Consider the following 20,044-nt stretch of genomic DNA (forward strand, 5'->3'; position numbering starts at 1 on the left):
TTGCATTTGCAAGTCTGTTTTTGTAACACATTATTAATATTGTCCTGTTTGTTATGTCTGTCCTAGTGTCTTTGTCACTATTAATATGCAGCTGATCATTCATGGCATGTGCTTTTATATGTGCTTATATGTAAGTCTTATGTTGTGTTTGTCTGTCTGTGTATCATTTAATTATCTTTTTATTCTTTCAGAAACATTAAGCTGGACTACATGAAGAATGGTGGTTATTTTATGTGCTGCTTTAAATGTTTGCTTTTGCTAAATGTTTTTATTAGTGGGTTAATTAATAATTAATAAGGGACTGGGTGGTACACAAGGGTTTGCTTTACTTGAATTAATCACTCTTTTTGTGTTTGTTTAAATAATAGCTCGCTCAGGAGTGAGCTGAGGCCTAGTCCTTGCTTTGGAGAAAAATTGGTCGGCCTGAACTGAGCAGAAGCTGAGCCAAGCTGCACGTTGAAAAGAAAAAAAAACTTTGCAAGAGGTTATTGAACTTACTTCTCGTGGCTCAGATTTTTTATACAAAAGAGACTCTTTTAATGGAGTTTATTTCCATGGACTGCTTTGAATGTTCTTATTCAAGGCCGAGGAAGTGACAAGCGTGAATCTGCCGAGCTCTGGTGGAAGTAGACTGGCAACTTTTTGTTGCAATGCCTCGGAAACTGATGTCACTCTAATGGACAATGGCACGGTGACGCGCATATTCTCTGGACTGGTAGCTGAGGTGGCCTGATGGCCATAAACCAATCACAGTGCTGAACTTTCCAAAATAATAACATTTAGATAGTTTTGAGAGCGAAAAATGATATAAAATTGGCTCTCTTGAGGGGTTTGGGACTGTCTTTTCCAGAGGGGCGAAGCACTGTCAGATTGCCTTGGGAGAGTAAGCATGCAACTGTTTATTATTTGTTTCTCTTTCAGGTTAGAAAATTAACTTAGAGAAAAGCTAATGATTTCTTAAATTCATCATTTTGACTATTGCTAACTTGACAGCTTACATTGTGCCAATGATTATGTGAATTGAATTAATAAAACTAAATGCTTGATTTTAATAAAGTGAGTTATTAAAGATATTCAATTATGAATTTTAAAAATAAACTTTTCAAAATGACAAGCTGGTCTTGTTTTTGTAGATAGTTTATTGTTAAAGTTACACAACATATAGTATCCATTCACCTCATTCACTATGTTTTTGGGCCTGGTATTGTTTGGTAAGTGTGATAGTGGAATGTGTCATCATTTATAAAGAATTTTAGTTTCTGGGCTCTATCACCAGCATAAACTTGGGGTTAAGTAATCAAATGCATTTCTTGGCATCTATTTGGCACTGACCCTCTTACCCAGAAAATACTCACCCAAAGAGCCACTGGCTCTGTAAAAGGCACAGTAATTGAGTAGAAAGGAGAGTGCTTCACCAGCCACATTTGATAAAGCATTGCAAAAGAAGTGAATAAATCTGGACATTAGCTCAGGTCTGTCACCAGAAACACAATTTGATCTTTATTATAGAATAGGCCATTTTGCTTTTTGTAAACTGGGTGGAATGGCCTAGGACCCTATTATGTATAGGGCACATTTTCCCTGTTTGCACCTGGCACACCTTAAAACAGGTGGGCCGGGCGCAAACAGGGAAAGTGCGCCCTATTACATAAAATGTGCTTCCTCCTAGGGCAGCCGCAAACTTGCGCCACCTTTGGGCAGCGTATTCAGGTGAAAAACAGACTGGCTTTGATGCAGCCACTCAGTGTTTCACTGTGCAGAGGGCACCCACCTGCACTCTTAAAGGGGATTAGAGATCCCATTGCAGGTGGGTGCTGTGAGTGACTGCAACCACTTGCGAATGGATGTCCTTTACCTCCTCCAGTGGGCTGCCATTAGGTGGCGCACAATCAGTGACCCCCCCCCCCCCTGATAGTGCGCCCGCACCTATAGTACAGCGCGGGGACAGAGGCAAAGGGACTCTCACATTTGCATGCGGCCACTCAGTGCAGCAAAGTGCAGGACAAAAGATATTGATTATTCGCGATGTCCCCCCAAGGAAAATTTCTTTGGTATACTTTTTTTTACCTACCTCTCCGTTTCATCAGCTGGAGTTCACAAATATTTTATGTATTAATGGGATGGAGTTGGATCCTCAACTTCTCATTGTGATCTTCTGGCAACATCTGAAGTCAGTAACACCATGGAGTAACTTTACATCAGGCACTCTTGCGGAGTTTATAATGGGACTACTTTTTTATTTTAAAACTGGGTCCAATTGCCCCAAACCAGCATGTATGCCAGGTCAAAGGCCCCAAGTAGTAATGCTGGTGACAAGATGGCGTTCAGTTGAATCTTACTCCCATCTCAATGATAGCATTATTAACTGGTTGTGCTTTTTCTGGTGTATCCGATGGAATGTTGAAACTCAAGGATGTCAAACATTATACTAACAAGTTAAATACCTGGAATGTGCAGACAGAAATCTAAAAACAATGTTCACTTGGTCCAATTTAACATAGGAAACACCACAGGAGGATGCAGGGGAAGTTGATGAGAATGGACTGTTGTTACACAAACTATGACCATATTCAAAATGTAAGAGATGATACTTTGTGTGTTATGGCCCCTTTTGACTAATTCCTCTTAGGTGCATACCCTATAAATTAATATCACTTTGCATAGGACAGACTCCCTTCATCTAGTTAAAAGAAAAGGCAAGATGAAATGGCATACTTGTGATGGCTCATGTAGGAATCCTGCAAGATATTGTAATATTTATTAATTAAATAAAAATGAAAATTAAATACAATAGTTTAATGTGTGAAGAGGTTGTAAGAGGTTCTCTTACCTCCAGTATGGTGCACCGCTCAGACTCACACTTCACATCTTCGCACGGCTGAAACATCCCAAGCGTCACGCAGTTCAGAAGGATGACCAGCATACTGAAGTGCTCGAACCAGGTGCGGAGATTGAGTTAAGGAAACTGACCAGTACCATTGTACATTTAAGACGATCAAACAGAGGTTCAAACAAACAAGTACATGACCCACCAAGCATTAGCACATCAAACACATGCCAGTTACTGGTAGAAAAGTTCTCAGAGGGCAAATGAAGTTGATAACACAGGTTCCACTGCCACATTTATGGGAACTAATGTTGAGTAGTGCTTCACAATGAGACAGGAGCTCAATATTCCCACACTTCACCACAAGACATTTTAACAAAAGATGATCAAATCCCATTTAAACTTAGCTTTTTGGAAAAGTAGGCCTGATCCCACATTTCCGGTTTTTATATTTTTAGTGTTGCATGATATCTGGAAAAAGATCTTTGCAACTGTGTAAATTAAATGCACCTTTTTTTATCTCCTCCCAAATTTGATATGTTGGGCGACTATCCAGCGTTCTATTGTATCATTGTTAAATAGAGGTATCTATGGTAAAATGTAAATATCTTTATTGTCTGATTAATGAAAATCATTACAGTTGAGGAGAAGTATTAAACCATATGCACATTAATTCACAAAATGACTTAGAAAAGAGAATATTAATTAGATATAACCATTAAAAGTTCCATAGAGCTCAAGGCAATAGTGCTACAAATATTATGATGCTTTGGAGGTAACATACTGTGTTGGGAGATTGATCCCGCATATACACATCATAAAGACTATTTACTTATGCATTCAATGAACAGGTGGATGATTAAAATAAGTGTCCCCATGATTCCATCTCTTTGTTGCACTCCACATTGGTCTGAGAGACTTTAAAATCTGAATTCAGCATATTGATATACCGAATTGGGGAGTTGCTACAACGTATGCACATAATTTAAATCACATTTCATGAGGCAGATAAAACTATTAAAACTGTGGTTCAAATCTGTGAGCAGATGAATGATCAATAAAGTGCCTCTGTGCGTATAAATCATTACTGCATTTAAACTCAATCTGTGTTAATATTGAGTCATAATTAGTAAAGTGCCTCAGTGCTTACATCTTGTTACTGCGCTCCATCTTGGACTATGAGAAATTTTTAAGGCCGAATACAGCGTATTAGCATATTGTACTGGGGTATTGGCACCGCGTATAGGCACCTATAACACCACATTTCATGATTCAGATAAAACTGTAAACGCTGTGATTCAATGAACTGATACATAAACAATAAAGTGCCTATGTGCATACAAATCATTACTGCACTACACAAAGCCTTTGGGGGGTTTAAATCCCAGTACAACATATTATCTACTATAAGAATAAAATCTGGTCTTAAACTGGTGCAACAACGCGAAATTATTAATTTCTCCTTGTTTTTGCTGTTTCTTTGTGTGCTGCATTCTGCAACACACATAGAAGTTACAAACTGCTGTTAGTGATTGTGTATGTGCAAGAAAGGACACCTTCCTGCACATGAACAATCATTCCCTGCAACACAGACACTCTTGCACTGTGGTGCAAGGGTGCCTACAATGGTGCGAAGCAGCTAAATTTAGCACCAGCGCTAGGGATAATGCAGGGGTGATTCATATTATTGTAGATATGGCACATCCCTGGGTTTTCAGAAATGTCGGCACACGTCTTTACGAATTGTGGCGTAACAGCGTGCTCCACCATTCTGCTGTCAATATGCCCACAGTGTCTTTGCATGGGAATATTTCATGTTTTGAAACGTTAGTGTGTTCCTAGCACTGGGCAGCGCGGCATAGGCAAAATCAACTGGTGACCCGCAAGTAGCGCTTCACCCCCGCTTGTCTACCCGCAAGGTCCCAGGAACGTCTGTTTATGCCGTTCTAGCAATAAAACAGTGTAGCAAAAGAAATTGTTTCTCCATAGAGAGGAACAAAAACATTACAGGTCCAGGCGTCCAAGTGTGCAGCTGATTTGATGGTAAGAAAAATGTCTGTTTAGATAAAACACCATTAACAACATCACAGCCAGCGCAATCTCCACCGTCTGCAGGATTTCAAACTCACTGCAAACTCCCCCGCTCCCTCCTCGCTGAGGCAGTGATAAATTGAGTTTATTTTGGTGTGAGCTGTGAGTCCCAAACTTTTATCACAGCAACAGACCACCAAAGCATTTCAGAACCTCAGCTCCAGCCAAGAGGTCTCTATGAAAACCAGATTGGCGAGTTCAGCGCAGAAGAAGGCCTCTCGGGGGGTTGGGGGGGGGGGGGGGTATTTTGACGGACGATGGTGAGGGAAAATTAAATAAAGAATTAATTTCCCCTCGTCATCGTCCGTCGAAATCCTCCCCCCACTGGACCCCACCGCCCCATTGCTCTTACCTGCACAGGCTGCGGCTGCAGGGTAGCTCAATGAGAGCGCGCATCTGCAACCGAGATAATCATCTGTGTAAAACGAGAGACGAAGGTAGACTAGTGGTTAATTTGTAAGAAAAAAAAACGTGCTGGGGCTCTCGTCAGGAGGCGGGTTGCGCCAGCCCATTTTTCCTGTAGCGCCGCCTAAACCAGAGCCAACTAGTAACCATAAAAGCGGGGAGAGGGTGTGGCATAATGGCCAGAGCTGCCAACTTCGCAGCTGGGGAATGAGATTCTAGTCTCGGCGTTGGCTCAACATCCTGTGATTCTGGGCAAATCACTTTATCTCCCTGTGCTTACTGTGAATGTGTCCTTAACTGGTGCTCATGAAAAGCGCTGGTGTTGATTATTATCTGCTGGTACTGAGCACCCGAAACCACCAGCTCAAATTAAGCACCGAGGTAGACAACAGGATGGTAAAAGCAACGGCTTATATTCTAAGCATTAATCGAAATGTAGCCAGAGTGGCCCTCACTACGAGTGCCCTCTTAATTCTGAAGGACTCAGTAACTGCAGTTATGAGGTATCAAAGCAATAGGTTTAGTGGAAAAACTGCTGATAAGTTGTATTCTACCCCAAGGGTCCACCTTCTTCAAGAAGGCAAAGTCTCCAAGTGGAATACTGGGGAACGTCCTGAAATTGGCCCAGGAATACTGGTTCCCACATGAAATTCCACACAAAAACATGTAATTCTTGTAATTTCCCCAAACACAAAATTATCAGGACCCACGGTAATGATAATTCTGGGGCAAGGAAATAACAGGGGTTTCTCCAGGCCACTCATAAACAAGGGCCAGTAGGAGCAGCATAGAGTCTGTCTGTTCTTTACCTTGTTCTAATTGATATGAGGGAATGTCGGGAGTTAACGTTAAAGAAGATTGAGATAACGAGTGGTAAAAAGTGGAGGGAAACTGGGAGACACTTACACCAAATTCTGTAAAAGAGAAATCAAGTGACAATGTATTTATCTATTTTTATTTATTTATGCTGGAGAAACGCGGGGATGATTCTGCATTAAACAGTGGAAAAGAAAGCAGGGGTAGTGTTAGAGAAAGAGAGTGCCAATGCTGGAGATAGCAAGTGATAGAGGAACATAAAGTCTGTGACTTCAGAGAAAGTAGAATAGAGTTTTAGAAAAGTAATACCTTATCTGCATATGGTGTGTCTGTAGCCCATGGACAAGTGAACTTAGCGACTGAAGCTATTAAAGTGTGTGTCTGCTACAAGGCCCCATCTTCTTACATGTCTCTTAAACCACTGTTGTCCTCCACACCCAATCAATGCTCCACACACAAGCATAGAAAAAGATACATCCTGAATTCCAACATAGTCTTAAAAACTCCCAAGCACTTCCAACATGCTTTATATCTACAGAGTCAAGACTTGGCCACCATCATACTAATGAAATATTGGGACCTCTATGTTATATCCAGCCAACAACATCTTCTGCGGATAAAAGGAATTCATGAGCAATGCACTGATGCAGAGATGGTTGGTTTGAGGATTTGTGGCCGTAGTCCTTTAGTCCATATCGTACTGGGAATTTGCAGGCCCCCTTAAAGAAAGTCCTTCAAGAACCTATTAATGATTGCATTTCCTGCCCAGTAGCATCTTTGCTGTTCAATATATTAACTGCCCTTGGAAATAAATACCTGTCCTTCCTTATAAACATCCTGACTTGGCTGAACACATGCTCTTGATCACATATTGAAAACATCCGACTTGGTCAATTCAACATCTGGCTAAGGCCCATTCCGGTTCTGAGACCTAGGGGATAATTGAGGACGTGGTTTCTATAGACTTGCGCTATCTGTAGTCGAACACTAGCAGCGCTGGTCTTTTGGCTCACGTCTTCTCCACAGAGAACACCATTCTCCTTACGAATTCCTATAACCTTCTCAGGTAGCCGGACGACATGGTATACAACTTTGGCATCCCAGAAAACTCGGAATCCAAGTGAATCCTGCTGAGGGCATAATCTCAAGTTTCAATACGACCTAAGAGATTTTCATGGCAAACTTCAATATAAAATAGGGGTAACGCATAGTATTGTTACATCGCCCCTCTTAAGCATTGTCGCTCCAAAGTCACTGATGTTCTGTCAACTTAGTCTTTCATTGACTACAATATGTGAACTTACTCTAGTTATGTAAATCAGAGGGTTTTCAGTTATTACTAAATCAAATTCAGGGGAACAGAGATAAATGTGTTTACAATACAGTGACTATAGATACCTCATTCAAGGCTTCCCTTTAATTCCATTAGGGTTGGTAAGTTATACACCAAGATACTTCGGCTACCAGAAGCAAGTGAGATCCTCAGGTCTAAATCCAGGAAAAAGGAGAGGGGATCTGGGCAGAAATTATCAGTTCCCTCTGGCGGCAGCCACAAACAAAGGTGTGGTGGGGTGGGTGGAAGGAAAACAGGAGGGGGAACACGGGGGGCATGTATGGGGGTTGTTAGTAATAATATATATTAGAAAAAATGACTTACCTGTAGCCGCCGAAAGCCTACCGCATCACGTCGCGCCTCCTATCCTCTTCCTGGCCCCAGCAGCCCCTGCGACAGACTCCCATCCAATTCCCTTGCTGCTCTCATGCAAGAGAGCAGCACAAGCATTTGCCTGAGCGGGCTGAAAAGACGCTGTGCTCAGGTCAGGGAGACTATGAGAAATCTCCTGTTCAATTTAGCCGGGCAGGAGAAATCTCAAGTGCGCATGTATGTTTGGCTGGCTTGAGACAGCCGGCCAAACACATATATGCACTTAGGGAGTGCACATAGCACTCCTTCTCCTCCACCCTATGCCCAGCCCCTCCCTGCACAAGCTGACTCAGAGCCGGTAAATGAAAAATAAAACGGCACTAGAAAATCTTTTTATTTGTCATTTACTTGCTCTGAGCCAGTGGGGCGACGCTCCTCCGACATTGTGGAGGAGCATCCGCTGCCAATTCCTAAAGAAATGTATTCCTCATTTCTAATGGGACCTTCTGGATCGGGGAACAGCCTTTACAATGCGGGTATTACCACGCGCTACCATTACAACGCTGCTATTACAACGCAAGTCGTTACAACGACTTGCGCTGGAGGGCGTTGTTGGATAGGGAATAGTTTAATTTTCTATTCCAACACCTTCCCTACTGTAACGTGGGCTGGAGTTGGAATAGAAAATTAAACTATTCCACTATCCAGCGCTTACAGTGCAAGTCGGTGTAACAACTTGCGTTGTAAAAACAGCGTTGTAATGGCACGCGTGGTAAAAGCCCGCGTTGTAATGCCATACAACCCTCTGGATCCCATCTGTAATCCACAGTAACTATAATCCCAGAATTGCTGGTACTCCTGCTATTGGTATTCGGATTTACCGGGCATGTTGTCATGCAACTCATAAAGAGGTCCCAATTAAGCAGACAGAAGTCTTTAATTCAAATGAATGGAACATGCTTAAGTGAAAATTATAAATAACTGTACATTTTTGATTGCTTGCGATTTTGTTAATAACTGCTCCTCTTGGATTTCTTGCTAAAGTTTAATGAGCTTCTTCTGCGTCACTTCCGGTGTTTGTTTGCAGAAGTGATTGGAATAAATTATCCTGTCATACACTCACCCTCACTCACTCACTCACTCACTCAGCATCATTAACTTCAACCCTCCATGTAAAGTCATATTCATTACAGTTTGCTCATATTACCTCTTTATTTTTCTAGACTTGGAACTGAATCAAAGAATACAACAATGCTAACACACATCTGTCCTGTTTTGTTGCCAATAGTTCTAATGACAGCCATGTGTGTTGCATTCCCCATCGCAGTCTATTTGGAAGAAGCCCTATGAGAATGCCCACGCGCCTCAGCAACAACCTGCATGCAGGGTTGCCACCTGGCTGTTTTTTTTAAGTGCATGAGCAGTATTTTTATGTATTTTTTTTATTTTTTAATTTTAATATTTTTATAACGGTACAAAAATTAGAAAAATCACCTGAAACCAGTATTTTTCTCCTTCTCTGTAGATACATAAAACAGTAAATATAAGATTAAAACACGGTCAAATGTGTTCTTTAGCTGCCATAGTGATATCCCGACTGATAATTGAAGTAAACAATAACAATGAAGGCCGTCTTAATAATGAAAACAGACGAGGTTAAATAAAGTTATATTTATGAATCATGTGCGGGCTTTCACATGGTCCTTGGATCGTAAACAAATGGCTGACATTTTTCTGTAGGAAAGGTGGCAACCCTATCTGCATGCTGCCTAGGGCTGGAGGGGTGTCCAGATGTTCAGGAAACACATCACACAAGAACAGGTCACAGCAAGCTGCCTGCCACCAACCTGAACACAGCAAGCTCCTGCCTGGGCTCCTCTGAGCTCCAGAGCTGAGCTTGTAGCACACATGGTTTATGTTTGATTTGCCTGTTAGATGCTCTTAAACGGCTCGCTGGGATGTGTCGGATAACACTTGGAGTGCCTCCAAGCTGCCTGAACCTAGACCTCAGGAGGAAGGACAGCTTCCACGGCCTGCTTATTAATTAATATGAGGCATGCCTCGTAGCCACAGATGTGAAGCCTCATGCTGCTTTCTTTGATCAATGTTCCCCTGGAAAATCTCTCAGTTTCCTTCCATTTCTCTTTTGAGGAAAACATTTTCTTTCATTTTAGGTAGAGTCAAACCCCATGCATTTGGAGCCCTGAAGACTCATCAGGAAAGAAATGCATCTCTTTCCCTCTTTGTTTCTCCTTTTAGACAATGCTCTCCTCTTTGTCATCGGATTTGCAGCCTGTGCAGAAATGCAGGTTTGGAGTGGGGGGCCACTATTTTACCCAAAATAATTAGAAGGTATCCGGGAAGCTTCCTGGGATGGGCATTTATGAGTGGGTACACAAGCGAATATAAAGTGACTTTTGAATCAGGCACTTTTGGAGGTACCTTGCACAGGGCCGGCCATCTTCTTCCTTTTCTTTGCTCTGAACCCATCTCTTTTTCTCTCCTAAGTATGTAGGCCTCGATTTCCAAAACATTTGATTTAACCCCTTCCATGCTGGTGACGGAACCACGCCGTCACGAGCCACGGGTGGCGTGTGCTCATGATGGTGTGGTTCCGTCATGCCGCGGCTGCTACGCCCACGCGGCACTAATTCCCCACCTGTGCAGGCGAATTAGTGAGTGGGCGGAGTCGTCATAAGCACAGCCTGCCCGTGGCTCGTGACGGCGTGGTTCCGTCACAAGCATGGCGGCGCCACGCAACCCCCCTCTCCCCCCCAGCGCCGCGGCAGAATTACCGCCCTGGCCAAGGGATTAAAGAATATTTATGATAACGTTTTTGGGTCCTATCTTTTAACAGACTCAGAACCAAAGTAATCACCTTATGGAAATACACCTTAATCATGGCTGAACTGAGAACACAAAGCAGCCCTGGCAATTCCATCGGACTGGCCCCGTGGGGGTGGGAGGTGGTGTAGGGTGTGGTGGTAGTGTGAGGCACTGCTGCCGCTTTTGTTACAGGGGGTTGATACTGCAGCACTGCTGTAAAAAGAGCCCTTAATAACAAAAATGCCACCCACTGCTCCAAAACAGGCCCCGAAACACAAAAACAGCCCCAACTGCTCCAAAACCGGCTCCCACCCTGCTAACTCACTAGGAAAATGCCCAATGCCTGTTACGGCTAGTTCGGCCCTGACCTTAATCTAGTTGAGGATGGCCAGTTGTTATCTAACATTGGGAGGGTCTAGCAGTCATCTGACATGGGCGTGGCTAGCATCCATCTGGCATGGGAAAGGCCAGCTCTCACCTGAAATGCAGGTAGGTTCCTGGTGTGGGTGTTTTGATTTCGAAGATAACCTGACCCCCATGGGTGCTAGATTGAAGTGTGTCTGTCTTGTGGGTATGAAGTTTATGAATGATTTATGTGTGACTGTTATACCTGCGAATATTATGGGTACGGTGTATGTGACAAATGTGAGTGTACATGGGATATGCGTGATTGTTTGATTGTTGCTTATACCAAGGAGGTAAGTATGCATGTAAATGGAGAGTAATAGTGAGCACCAGACCCTTCCCCACCACTGTTCAGGGCACTGTTTTTGCACAACCAAAGTGTTTCACCTGCCCCCACCTTAATGTCCTGTCCAGAGCAGAATAGACAAGGCAGTGCAGACTTGGAGAGAGGGAGTCATGGGCGGTCTAAGGCAACAGCTATAATCAGTGCCCAAAGGGTGGTCAAAGAAAAACAAAAATAGATGACTGGTGCCTGACAGGGACTGTTTGCCTGAATCCTGAGGCTAATTATATGCCCAGGAACCATGAGCCGTCACCCAGCTAGCCGTTGCGTAGAAATCACCCTGGCCTGCCCACCATGCAGAGGCTTAGACTGTGGGAAATGTCTTGGTCCTCCAGTGTATCTCTTTAAAACAATTGATCTACAGAATATCACCCCCAGAATATCAGGTTACAAGAATATCGAAGTCAGAATATTAAAGGGAAAAAATCTCGAAAGGTAAGTGCATATATATTTACTATTTCTAGCGCCACATCTATGTACCTTGATGACGCAATGCAACAACCTTGAAGATATATGTACTGCTTAAGTACATGCATGTGAGGTTAGGTTTGGAAAATCTAGACGTATTTACCTGTCGATAATCTTTTTTTGATATTTTGTTCTCGATATTGTGTCCCATTGGTATTCTGAGGTCGATATTCAGGGTGCGCGTCCTTAAGAGTCCTATCCGCTCATCAAACTCACTTTTTGAACAGAGTGATATTACTGGGGTTTTGTTAATCAGTAGGCTCCAGAGACTCCTTAATTTGACCAAGTAACCAATCCTGAGTTCTCTAGCGTCCAGAGTGCAGTCTGAGCTAACTTCTGGTGCCTTGATTCTCTCAGTATATTTACAACAAGGGGTGGTGAGGGACAGAGTCTCTGAATTAAACAGAATACTCTCACCCAGTCAAGAGATCAGGGCTAGATCCAACACCGTTTTTTAGCTCACTGCACCATCCCAGTTTCAGAACCTGGCTGTATGCAAATTAGTCTGTTCCTGTCCCAGTGCATGATGGGAACAGGGCAAACCAAACTACAAAAGCCAATTCTTACACTGGGAAGGAAACAAGCTACCGGGGACCGGTTTCTGGCATTTCAGCCGTCTTCGGCCCGGCTTGCTTGAATCCTGATGGTGCAATGAGCAAGGGACTCACATCTGAGTATACCCTTCCACGCTTAGGGTGGACAAAAATATTTACAACAAGGGGTGGTGAGGGACAGAGTCTCTGAATTAAACAGATTACTCTCACCCAGTCAAGAGATCAGGGCTAGATCCAACACCGTTTTTTAGCTCACTGCACCATCCCAGTTTCAGAACCTGGCTGTATGCAAATTAGTCTGTTCCTGTCCCAGTGCATGATGGGAACAGGGCAAACCAAACTACAAAAGCCAATTCTTACACTGGGAAGGAAACAAGCTACCGGGGACCGGTTTCTGGCATTTCAGCCGTCTTCGGCCCGGCTTGCTTGAATCCTGATGGTGCAATGAGCAAGGGACTCACATCTGAGTATACCCTTCCACGCTTAGGGTGGACAAAAATATTTACAACAAGGGGTGGTGAGGGACAGAGTCTCTGAATTAAACAGAATACTCTCACCCAGTCAAGAGATCAGGGCTAGATCCAACACCGTTTTTTAGCTCACTGCACCATCCCAGTTTCAGAACCTGGCTGTATGCAAATTAGTCTGTTCCTGTCCCAGTGCATGATGGGAACAGGGCAAACCAAACTACAAAAGCCAATTCTTACACTGGGAAGGAAACAAGCTACCGGGGACCGGTTTCTGGCATTTCAGCCGTCTTCGGCCCGGCTTGCTTGAATCCTGATGGTGCAATGAGCAAGGGACTCACATCTGAGTATACCCTTCCACGCTTAGGGTGGACAAAAATATTTACAACAAGGGGTGGTGAGGGACAGAGTCTCTGAATTAAACAGAATACTCTCACCCAGTCAAGAGATCAGGGCTAGATCCAACACCGTTTTTTAGCTCACTGCACCATCCCAGTTTCAGAACCTGGCTGTATGCAAATTAGTCTGTTCCTGTCCCAGTGCATGTTGGGAACAGGGCAAACCAAACTACAAAAGCCAATTCTTACACAGGGAAGGAAACAAGCTACCGGGGACCGGTTTCTGGCATTTCAGCCGTCTTCGGCCCGGCTTGCTTGAATCCTGATGGTGCAATGAGCAAGGGACTCACATCTGAGTATACCCTCCCACGCTTAGGGTGGACAAAAATATTTACAACAAGGGGTGGTGAGGGACAGAGTCTCTGAATTAAACAGAATACTCTCACCCAGTCAAGAGATCAGGGCTAGATCCAACACCGTTTTTTAGCTCACTGCACCATCCCAGTTTCAGAACCTGGCTGTATGCAAATTAGTCTGTTCCTGTCCCAGTGCATGATGGGAACAGGGCAAACCAAACTACAAAAGCCAATTCTTACACTGGGAAGGAAACAAACTACCGGGGACCGGTTTCTGGCATTTCAGCCGTCTTCGGCCCGGCTTGCTTGAATCCTGATGGTGCAATGAGCAAGGGACTCACATCTGAGTATACCCTTCCACGCTTGGGGTGGACAAAAATATTTACAACAAGGGGTGGTGAGGGACAGAGTCTCTGAATTAAACAGAATACTCTCACCCAGTCAAGAGATCTGTTTAACTCAGACACTCTGTTCATCACCACCCCCTTTTCTAAATCGTTTTTGGCCACTATAGGTGTGGCAGGGTATACTCAGACATGAGTCCCTTTCTCACTGCTCCATCAGGATTCAAGCAAGCCGGGCCGAAGAAGGCTGAAATGCCAGAAACCGGTCCCCGGTAGCTTGTCTCCTTTCTGGTGAAGAATTGGCTTGGTAGTTTAGTCTGCCCTGTTCCCATGATGCACTGGGCCAGGGACAGACTGATTTGCATATAGCCAGGTTCTGAGCTGGGATGGGGCAGTGAGATAAATAACGGTGATGGATCAAGCCCTGATCTTTGGACTGGGTATGAGTGGTCTGTTTAACTCAGACACTCTGTTCATCACCACCCCCTTTTCTAAATCATTGATTCTCTCAGTGGCATAGTAGTAGGAGGGAGCAGGTGGCAAGTTTTGGCGGCTGCAGCCCCCCTCACCCTTGCGCTTACCTGGGGCCATTGCAGCGCGGCCATTGCAGGAATCACCATGGGTGGCACATGCTCTAGCTACGACACTGGCGTCTCTTGAGACAGACTTGGGAGTGCAGTAGAAGCAGTAAATGCAGATGCGAGAAGATGGCCTATATTTAAAGAGATATTAGCGACTTTTGCTACCATCATCAAGCCCTTCTCATAACAAGCTGCAGACCCTCTTCAGTGCTGAGCAGACAGGCCTGGTCTTTTGGTGGCCATGGAAACTTCAATGTTCAGAGGAGAAGCAGAAGTCACTCACCTTTTTTCAAACAGTCAGTTTGTAGTAATCAAGTGGGAAGATAAGAACTGACAAATTGATCAATTCCAGCCCCTTACCCTCCAGCCTGCATCCCTTCAATCTGTCTACAAGTACTGCATCAAAAAACACTTGATGGAGGCCCTAATAATGAACAGCAGATAATGTAATCTGACATGGAGCCACAGTGTGTGTGTGCAGCAGGGCACAAGTGAAGTAGTGTGGCTCACTGGTTAGAGGCGGCAGACCCGAGAGCAGAGGACGGCCCGGGACCAGGGTTCGATTCCCGGCGCGGCAGGTTTCTGGACCAGGGTCAGCGGACTCGATAATTCTCTCGCCTCGGTGCCCACTCTGATCAGCGATCACACTCGGCAACTCTGGGCATTAGCTTGCCTCATCTTCACTAACGGCCCCACCAGACCGCCGGGGATGCCTGGTCTCACCCTGGAGATACCCATTAAGGGACCATCTCTCAGGGAAGCCAGGAAGGGTTTCGCAGTGGTTGAAGCGCCTTGGGACCCTACGGGTAAGTAGTGCGCTATATAAATGCCTATACATACATTTACATTTACACAAGTCGTAAAAAAAGACGTGGGGGACGCTGTCACCGGAAGTGACGTCACAACAGGAAGTGACATCACAAAAGGTGCCGAGCTCCTCGTCCCAGAGAGGTCAAAGAGTGAAGTCCAGCTGTTTGGCAGGGTCTGGCGTCCCCCCGGTAAAATAAGTGGGGGTACGCCGTCCACCCGTGTGGTACCCCGACTCGAGCCCTGGTGTGCAGAGATACAGGGCTCGCTGCTTGCGAGCTAGAATCAATGTATCTAAGCATTGGTAACATGAGGCTTCTATTACCTCTTGGCCAAGATGGAGGATATGGAGGAATACATTTCTTGTCTGGCTTTTGAGGAGGGGTGTGTGAAATTGCGGATACAAATAACATAAATATCTGATATTGGCATTGAAATTCTTACAAAATCCAGATATGCTTACCTTTGACCATAATGGTCACTCAATAGTTTTTGTCATTATTCAGGTACCATACCAAGCGGGGGGATACACAACTGAGAAGGAGAGAGGAAGTGGTTGTGTGCGAGTGAGCGAGAGAAAGCAGTGTCATAGAAAAAAAAGATCACAACATTCACCCAGTTTCAAAGTTGCAAATAAAACACTTTTAAAGTTAATTCACAAAAGGGCTCAAAAAAGACCCAAACACCAGCACCAGGGACGCCTTCAAAAACGCCACCCGCACACACCACCAACTGATCCGGACCGCCAAGAAAGCCGCATTCAAAGACAGAATAGACAACAACGCCCACAACAGCAAGGAATTATTCAACATCGTCAAAGAGTTCACCAACCCTACTGCCAACTCCAACGACATCACTCCCTCTCAAACCCTTTGCGACTCCCTGGCTTCGTTCTTCCACGACAAAATCGCAGACATCCACAACAGCTTCGACAACCAACCCGGAGACCAACCCACCCAACCTTCTGCCGTACCTTCACCCCCCCTGAACATCCTTAATGACTGGAACCCAATCTCCACTGAGGACACCAACAGCCTGATGAACTCCATCCACTCAGGATCCCCAACAGACCCATGCCCTCACCACATCTTCAACAAAGCAGACTCCATCATAGCACCTCACCTCCGTGACGTCATCAACTGCTCCCTCAACTCCGCCACCTTCCCGGAAAGCTGGAAACACGCCGAACTCAACACCCTTCTGAAAAAACCCACAGCTGACCCCACCGAACTCAAAAACTACCGCCCCATCTCGCTCCTTCCATTCCCGGCCAAAGTCATCGAGAAAGCTGTCAACAACCAGCTCGCCGCCTTCCTCGAAACCAACAAATCCCTCGACTCCTCACAGTCCGGCTTCCGAGCCAAACACAGCACTGAAACCGCACTCATCGCAGCAACAGATGACATTCGAACTCTACTGGACAATGGAGACACAGTCGCCCTCATCCTCTTCGACCTCTCCGCAGCCTTCGACACAGTCTGTCATAGCACCCTGTTACAACGCCTCAGAAACATCGGAATCCAAGGAAAAGCACTGGAATGGATCACCTCGTTCCTTGCCGGAAGAACTCAGAGAGTCCGCCTCCCACCATTCAAGTCAGAGGCCACTGAAGTCATTTGGATCTTCACTCAGCCCCACCCTCTTCAACGTATACATGAGCCCCCTCGCGGCCATCGCACGCCAACACAACCTCAACATCATCTCCTACGCTGATGACACTCAACTGATCCTCTCACTCACCAAAGACCCTAACACCGCCAAAACCAACCTACACGAAGGAATGAAAGAAGTAGCCGAGTGGATGAAGCTCAGCCGTCTGAAACTGAATTCAGACAAAACAGAAGTCCTTATCTTAGGTACCTCCCCCTCCGCCTGGGACGACTCTTGGTGGCCAGAGGCCCTTGGAAAAGCACCCATCCCGACGGACCTCGCACGGAACCTGGGCGTCATCCTGGACTCCTCACTCTCGATGACCAGACAAGTCAACGCCATTTCATCATCTTGCTTCAACATCCTTCGCATGCTCAAAAAAACATTTCGCTGGATCCCCACCGAAACTAGGAAAACGGTCACCCACGCACTGGTTACAAGCCGCCTGGACTACGGAAACACCCTATACGCCGGTACTACCGCAAAACTTCAGAAAAAACTCAAACGCATCCAGAACGCATCAGCCAGACTCATACTAGACATCCCGTGTAAAGACCACATTTCTGGTCACCTGAAAAACCTCCACTGGCTCCCCGTCAATAAGAGGATAAAATTCCGCCTCCTAACCCACGCACACAAAGCACTTTACGAACTTGGACCCGAATGCCTCAACACACGACTTTCCTTCTACACCCCCTCCCGCCAGCTACGCTCTTCCAACCAAGCCCTTGCTGCTGTACCTCGCATCAACAAAACCACCATGGGAGGAAGATCCTTCTCCTACCTAGCGGCTAAAACCTGGAACTCACTCCCCATTCACCTTCGCCTCACTCAGAACCACCTAGCATTCAGAAAGCAACTTAAAACCTGGATATTCGACATATAATCCCCCACCCTTCTTCTAGCGCCTTGAGACCCTCTGGGTATGTAGAGCGCTATATAAATTAATTGAATTGAATTGAATTGAATTGAATAGATTGCTAGTGTGAGAGGCAAAACTATAGCCTGACCCTAATTATAGAGAAACCTTCTCAAAGCCAGTAGGCTTCGCATTGGATTGGTTGCTGACCTTTTGACTGTACCAACGCTTATTTTGCTTGTGAATTCTTTTCGTATGAAGGCACACATTGTAAGAAAACAAGCATTGTTTAAAAGCCAAAATGTAAAACCACACGTCTCACCAGTAGTCTAGTCTCGGGGACTACTTATTATGGGGATGTGCACATTGTGCAGAAACAAACTGCATCACTCACAGTTAGGTAAGCCAATGGCTGAAGTGGGATGAACCTGTGCCCCACGCTGTGTGGTTGGAATGCACTCCAACAGACAAATGGATGAAAAGGGCTACTGTAAGTAGTATGCATTTGTGAATATTTTAGTTTTATTGAAAAAAATTGGTCTTGTCTAATACCAGGCCAAAAAAAAGCAGGAAATGCCAATATGTCTGGCGTTGGTTCCCAGCCTTTTGGCAATTTTTGTTTTGTCATGGTTTTTGCAAAACATTTTTGTTCGGGAAGCTGCCAGCCCTCATTAATCTAAATTGAAGAAAAACAGAAAGAAAGAGGACAGAAAGAAAGAAAAGGGAAAAAGGAAAGAAAAAAGAGAAAGAGAAGAAAATGAGAGAGGAAGGCAAAACAGATGGAAAGGAGGATAAAAAGAAGGAAAGACAGATGATGGCAAGAAGGAAATAAAGAGGAAGGCAAGAAAGAAAATGAGAAGAAGAAATGAAATAAAGACAGAAGTAAGCAAGATAGAAGGAAGCAAAGAATGAAAGAAAGGGGAACGGTGAAAAAGGGAAGAAAGAAAGCAGGAAAGAAAGAAAGAGGAAAGATGGAAAAAAAAGAAGTAAGGGAAGAAAGAAATATAGAAAGAAAGAAAGAAAGAAAGAAAGAAAGAAAGAAAGAAAGAAAGAAAGAAAGAAGGGAGGGAGGAAAGAAAAGAAAGAAGTAAGGAAGATGGAAATAAAGGAAAGAAGAAGGAAAGAAGGAGGAAAGTGACATTGAATGAAAAATGGAAAAAATGAAGGAAAAAAAGTAGAGAAGAAAGAGGAAAGAAAGAAGAAAACGAAAGGGGATGAAAACAAAAGTAAAGAGGACAGCAAGAAAGAAAAATGAAAGAAGGAAAGAAAAAGGAAAGAAAAAAAAGAGAGAGGAAGGCAAAAAAGACGGAAAGGAGGGTGAAAAGAAGGAAAGAAAGATGAAGGCAAGAGGGAAATAAAGAGGAAGGCAAGAAAGAAAAAAGAAGAAGCAATGAAATAAACAAAGAAGTAAGCAAGATAGAAGGAAGCAAAGAAGGAAGAAAGAGGAAAGGTAAAAAAGGAAAAAAGAAAGGAGGAAAGAAATTAGGAAAGAAAGAAAGAGGAAAGGTGGAAAGAAAGAAAGAAAGAGGAAAGAAAGAAAGAAAGAAAGAAAGAAAGAAAGAAAGAAAGAAAGAAAGAAAGAAAGAAAGAAAGAAAGAAAGAAAGAAAGAAAGAAAGAAAGAAAATAATAATTAATGCCAGACAGGCACTTAGGGTTGCATAGATAGAGTACCCCGAATGGGCTTATATTCAGAGTTCATGTAAGATGCTGGTATGTGTGAAAAAGCAACAGTCAGATAAATAAACAAAAGCCACTTGAAAAGGAACTTATGACACCATTGGCAGGAGACATGAAATGATAAAGCTGGAATGGGTCCTATGCTCTCATCTGCAAAGGCAACACTAAAGTAATAATAAAGTAAAAACAAACACACTGGCACTGAAGGGAACTACCTTGGGTGAGGGTCTGCTCCTTGTGAAAGGCCTAAATGCAGTTGGGCAAAGCGAAGTTAGCCAGAGGCTGACATAGGCTGACCCATTTCCCCAAGCTGTATGCTAAAGGGGACTGAAGCAAAATGTGAAGGACTCAAGAACAAACCAATGGATGAAGAGAGGTGGTTAAACGCCCCTTAACCCCTTCCTTGCTGCCGTCGGCCATTGGCCGACGGCAGCACTACCTCCCCAGTGCTGCCGTCGGCCAATGGACGTCGCGGCCACGCCCGTTTTGCGGTAGTGCCGCACTGTGGGGAAATCGCGGCCGCAAGAAGGGGGTTAATGTAAGTATGTTATGCATATAATTTTAGTAAAAGCAAAAGGTCTTGG

At 44.4% G+C, this 20,044-nt stretch overlaps 1 protein-coding gene across 1 annotated transcript in view; it reads right to left on the reverse strand.

Annotated features, from left to right (window-relative positions):
* Positions 1-20,044, reverse strand: part of CACNA1H (calcium voltage-gated channel subunit alpha1 H) — a 1,502,131-nt gene that overhangs the window by 940,032 nt on the left and 542,055 nt on the right. Inside the window, exon 3 of the mRNA XM_086940723.1 lies at positions 2,831-2,942. Coding sequence (XP_086796849.1) covers positions 2,831-2,942 — 112 coding nt within the window. The remainder of the gene's footprint in view (positions 1-2,830; positions 2,943-20,044) is intronic.

The sequence above is a fragment of the Lissotriton vulgaris genome, chromosome 10 (assembly GCF_964263255.1).
Source record: "Lissotriton vulgaris chromosome 10, aLisVul1.2, whole genome shotgun sequence".
In the NCBI taxonomy this organism is placed as follows: domain Eukaryota; kingdom Metazoa; phylum Chordata; class Amphibia; order Caudata; family Salamandridae; genus Lissotriton; species Lissotriton vulgaris.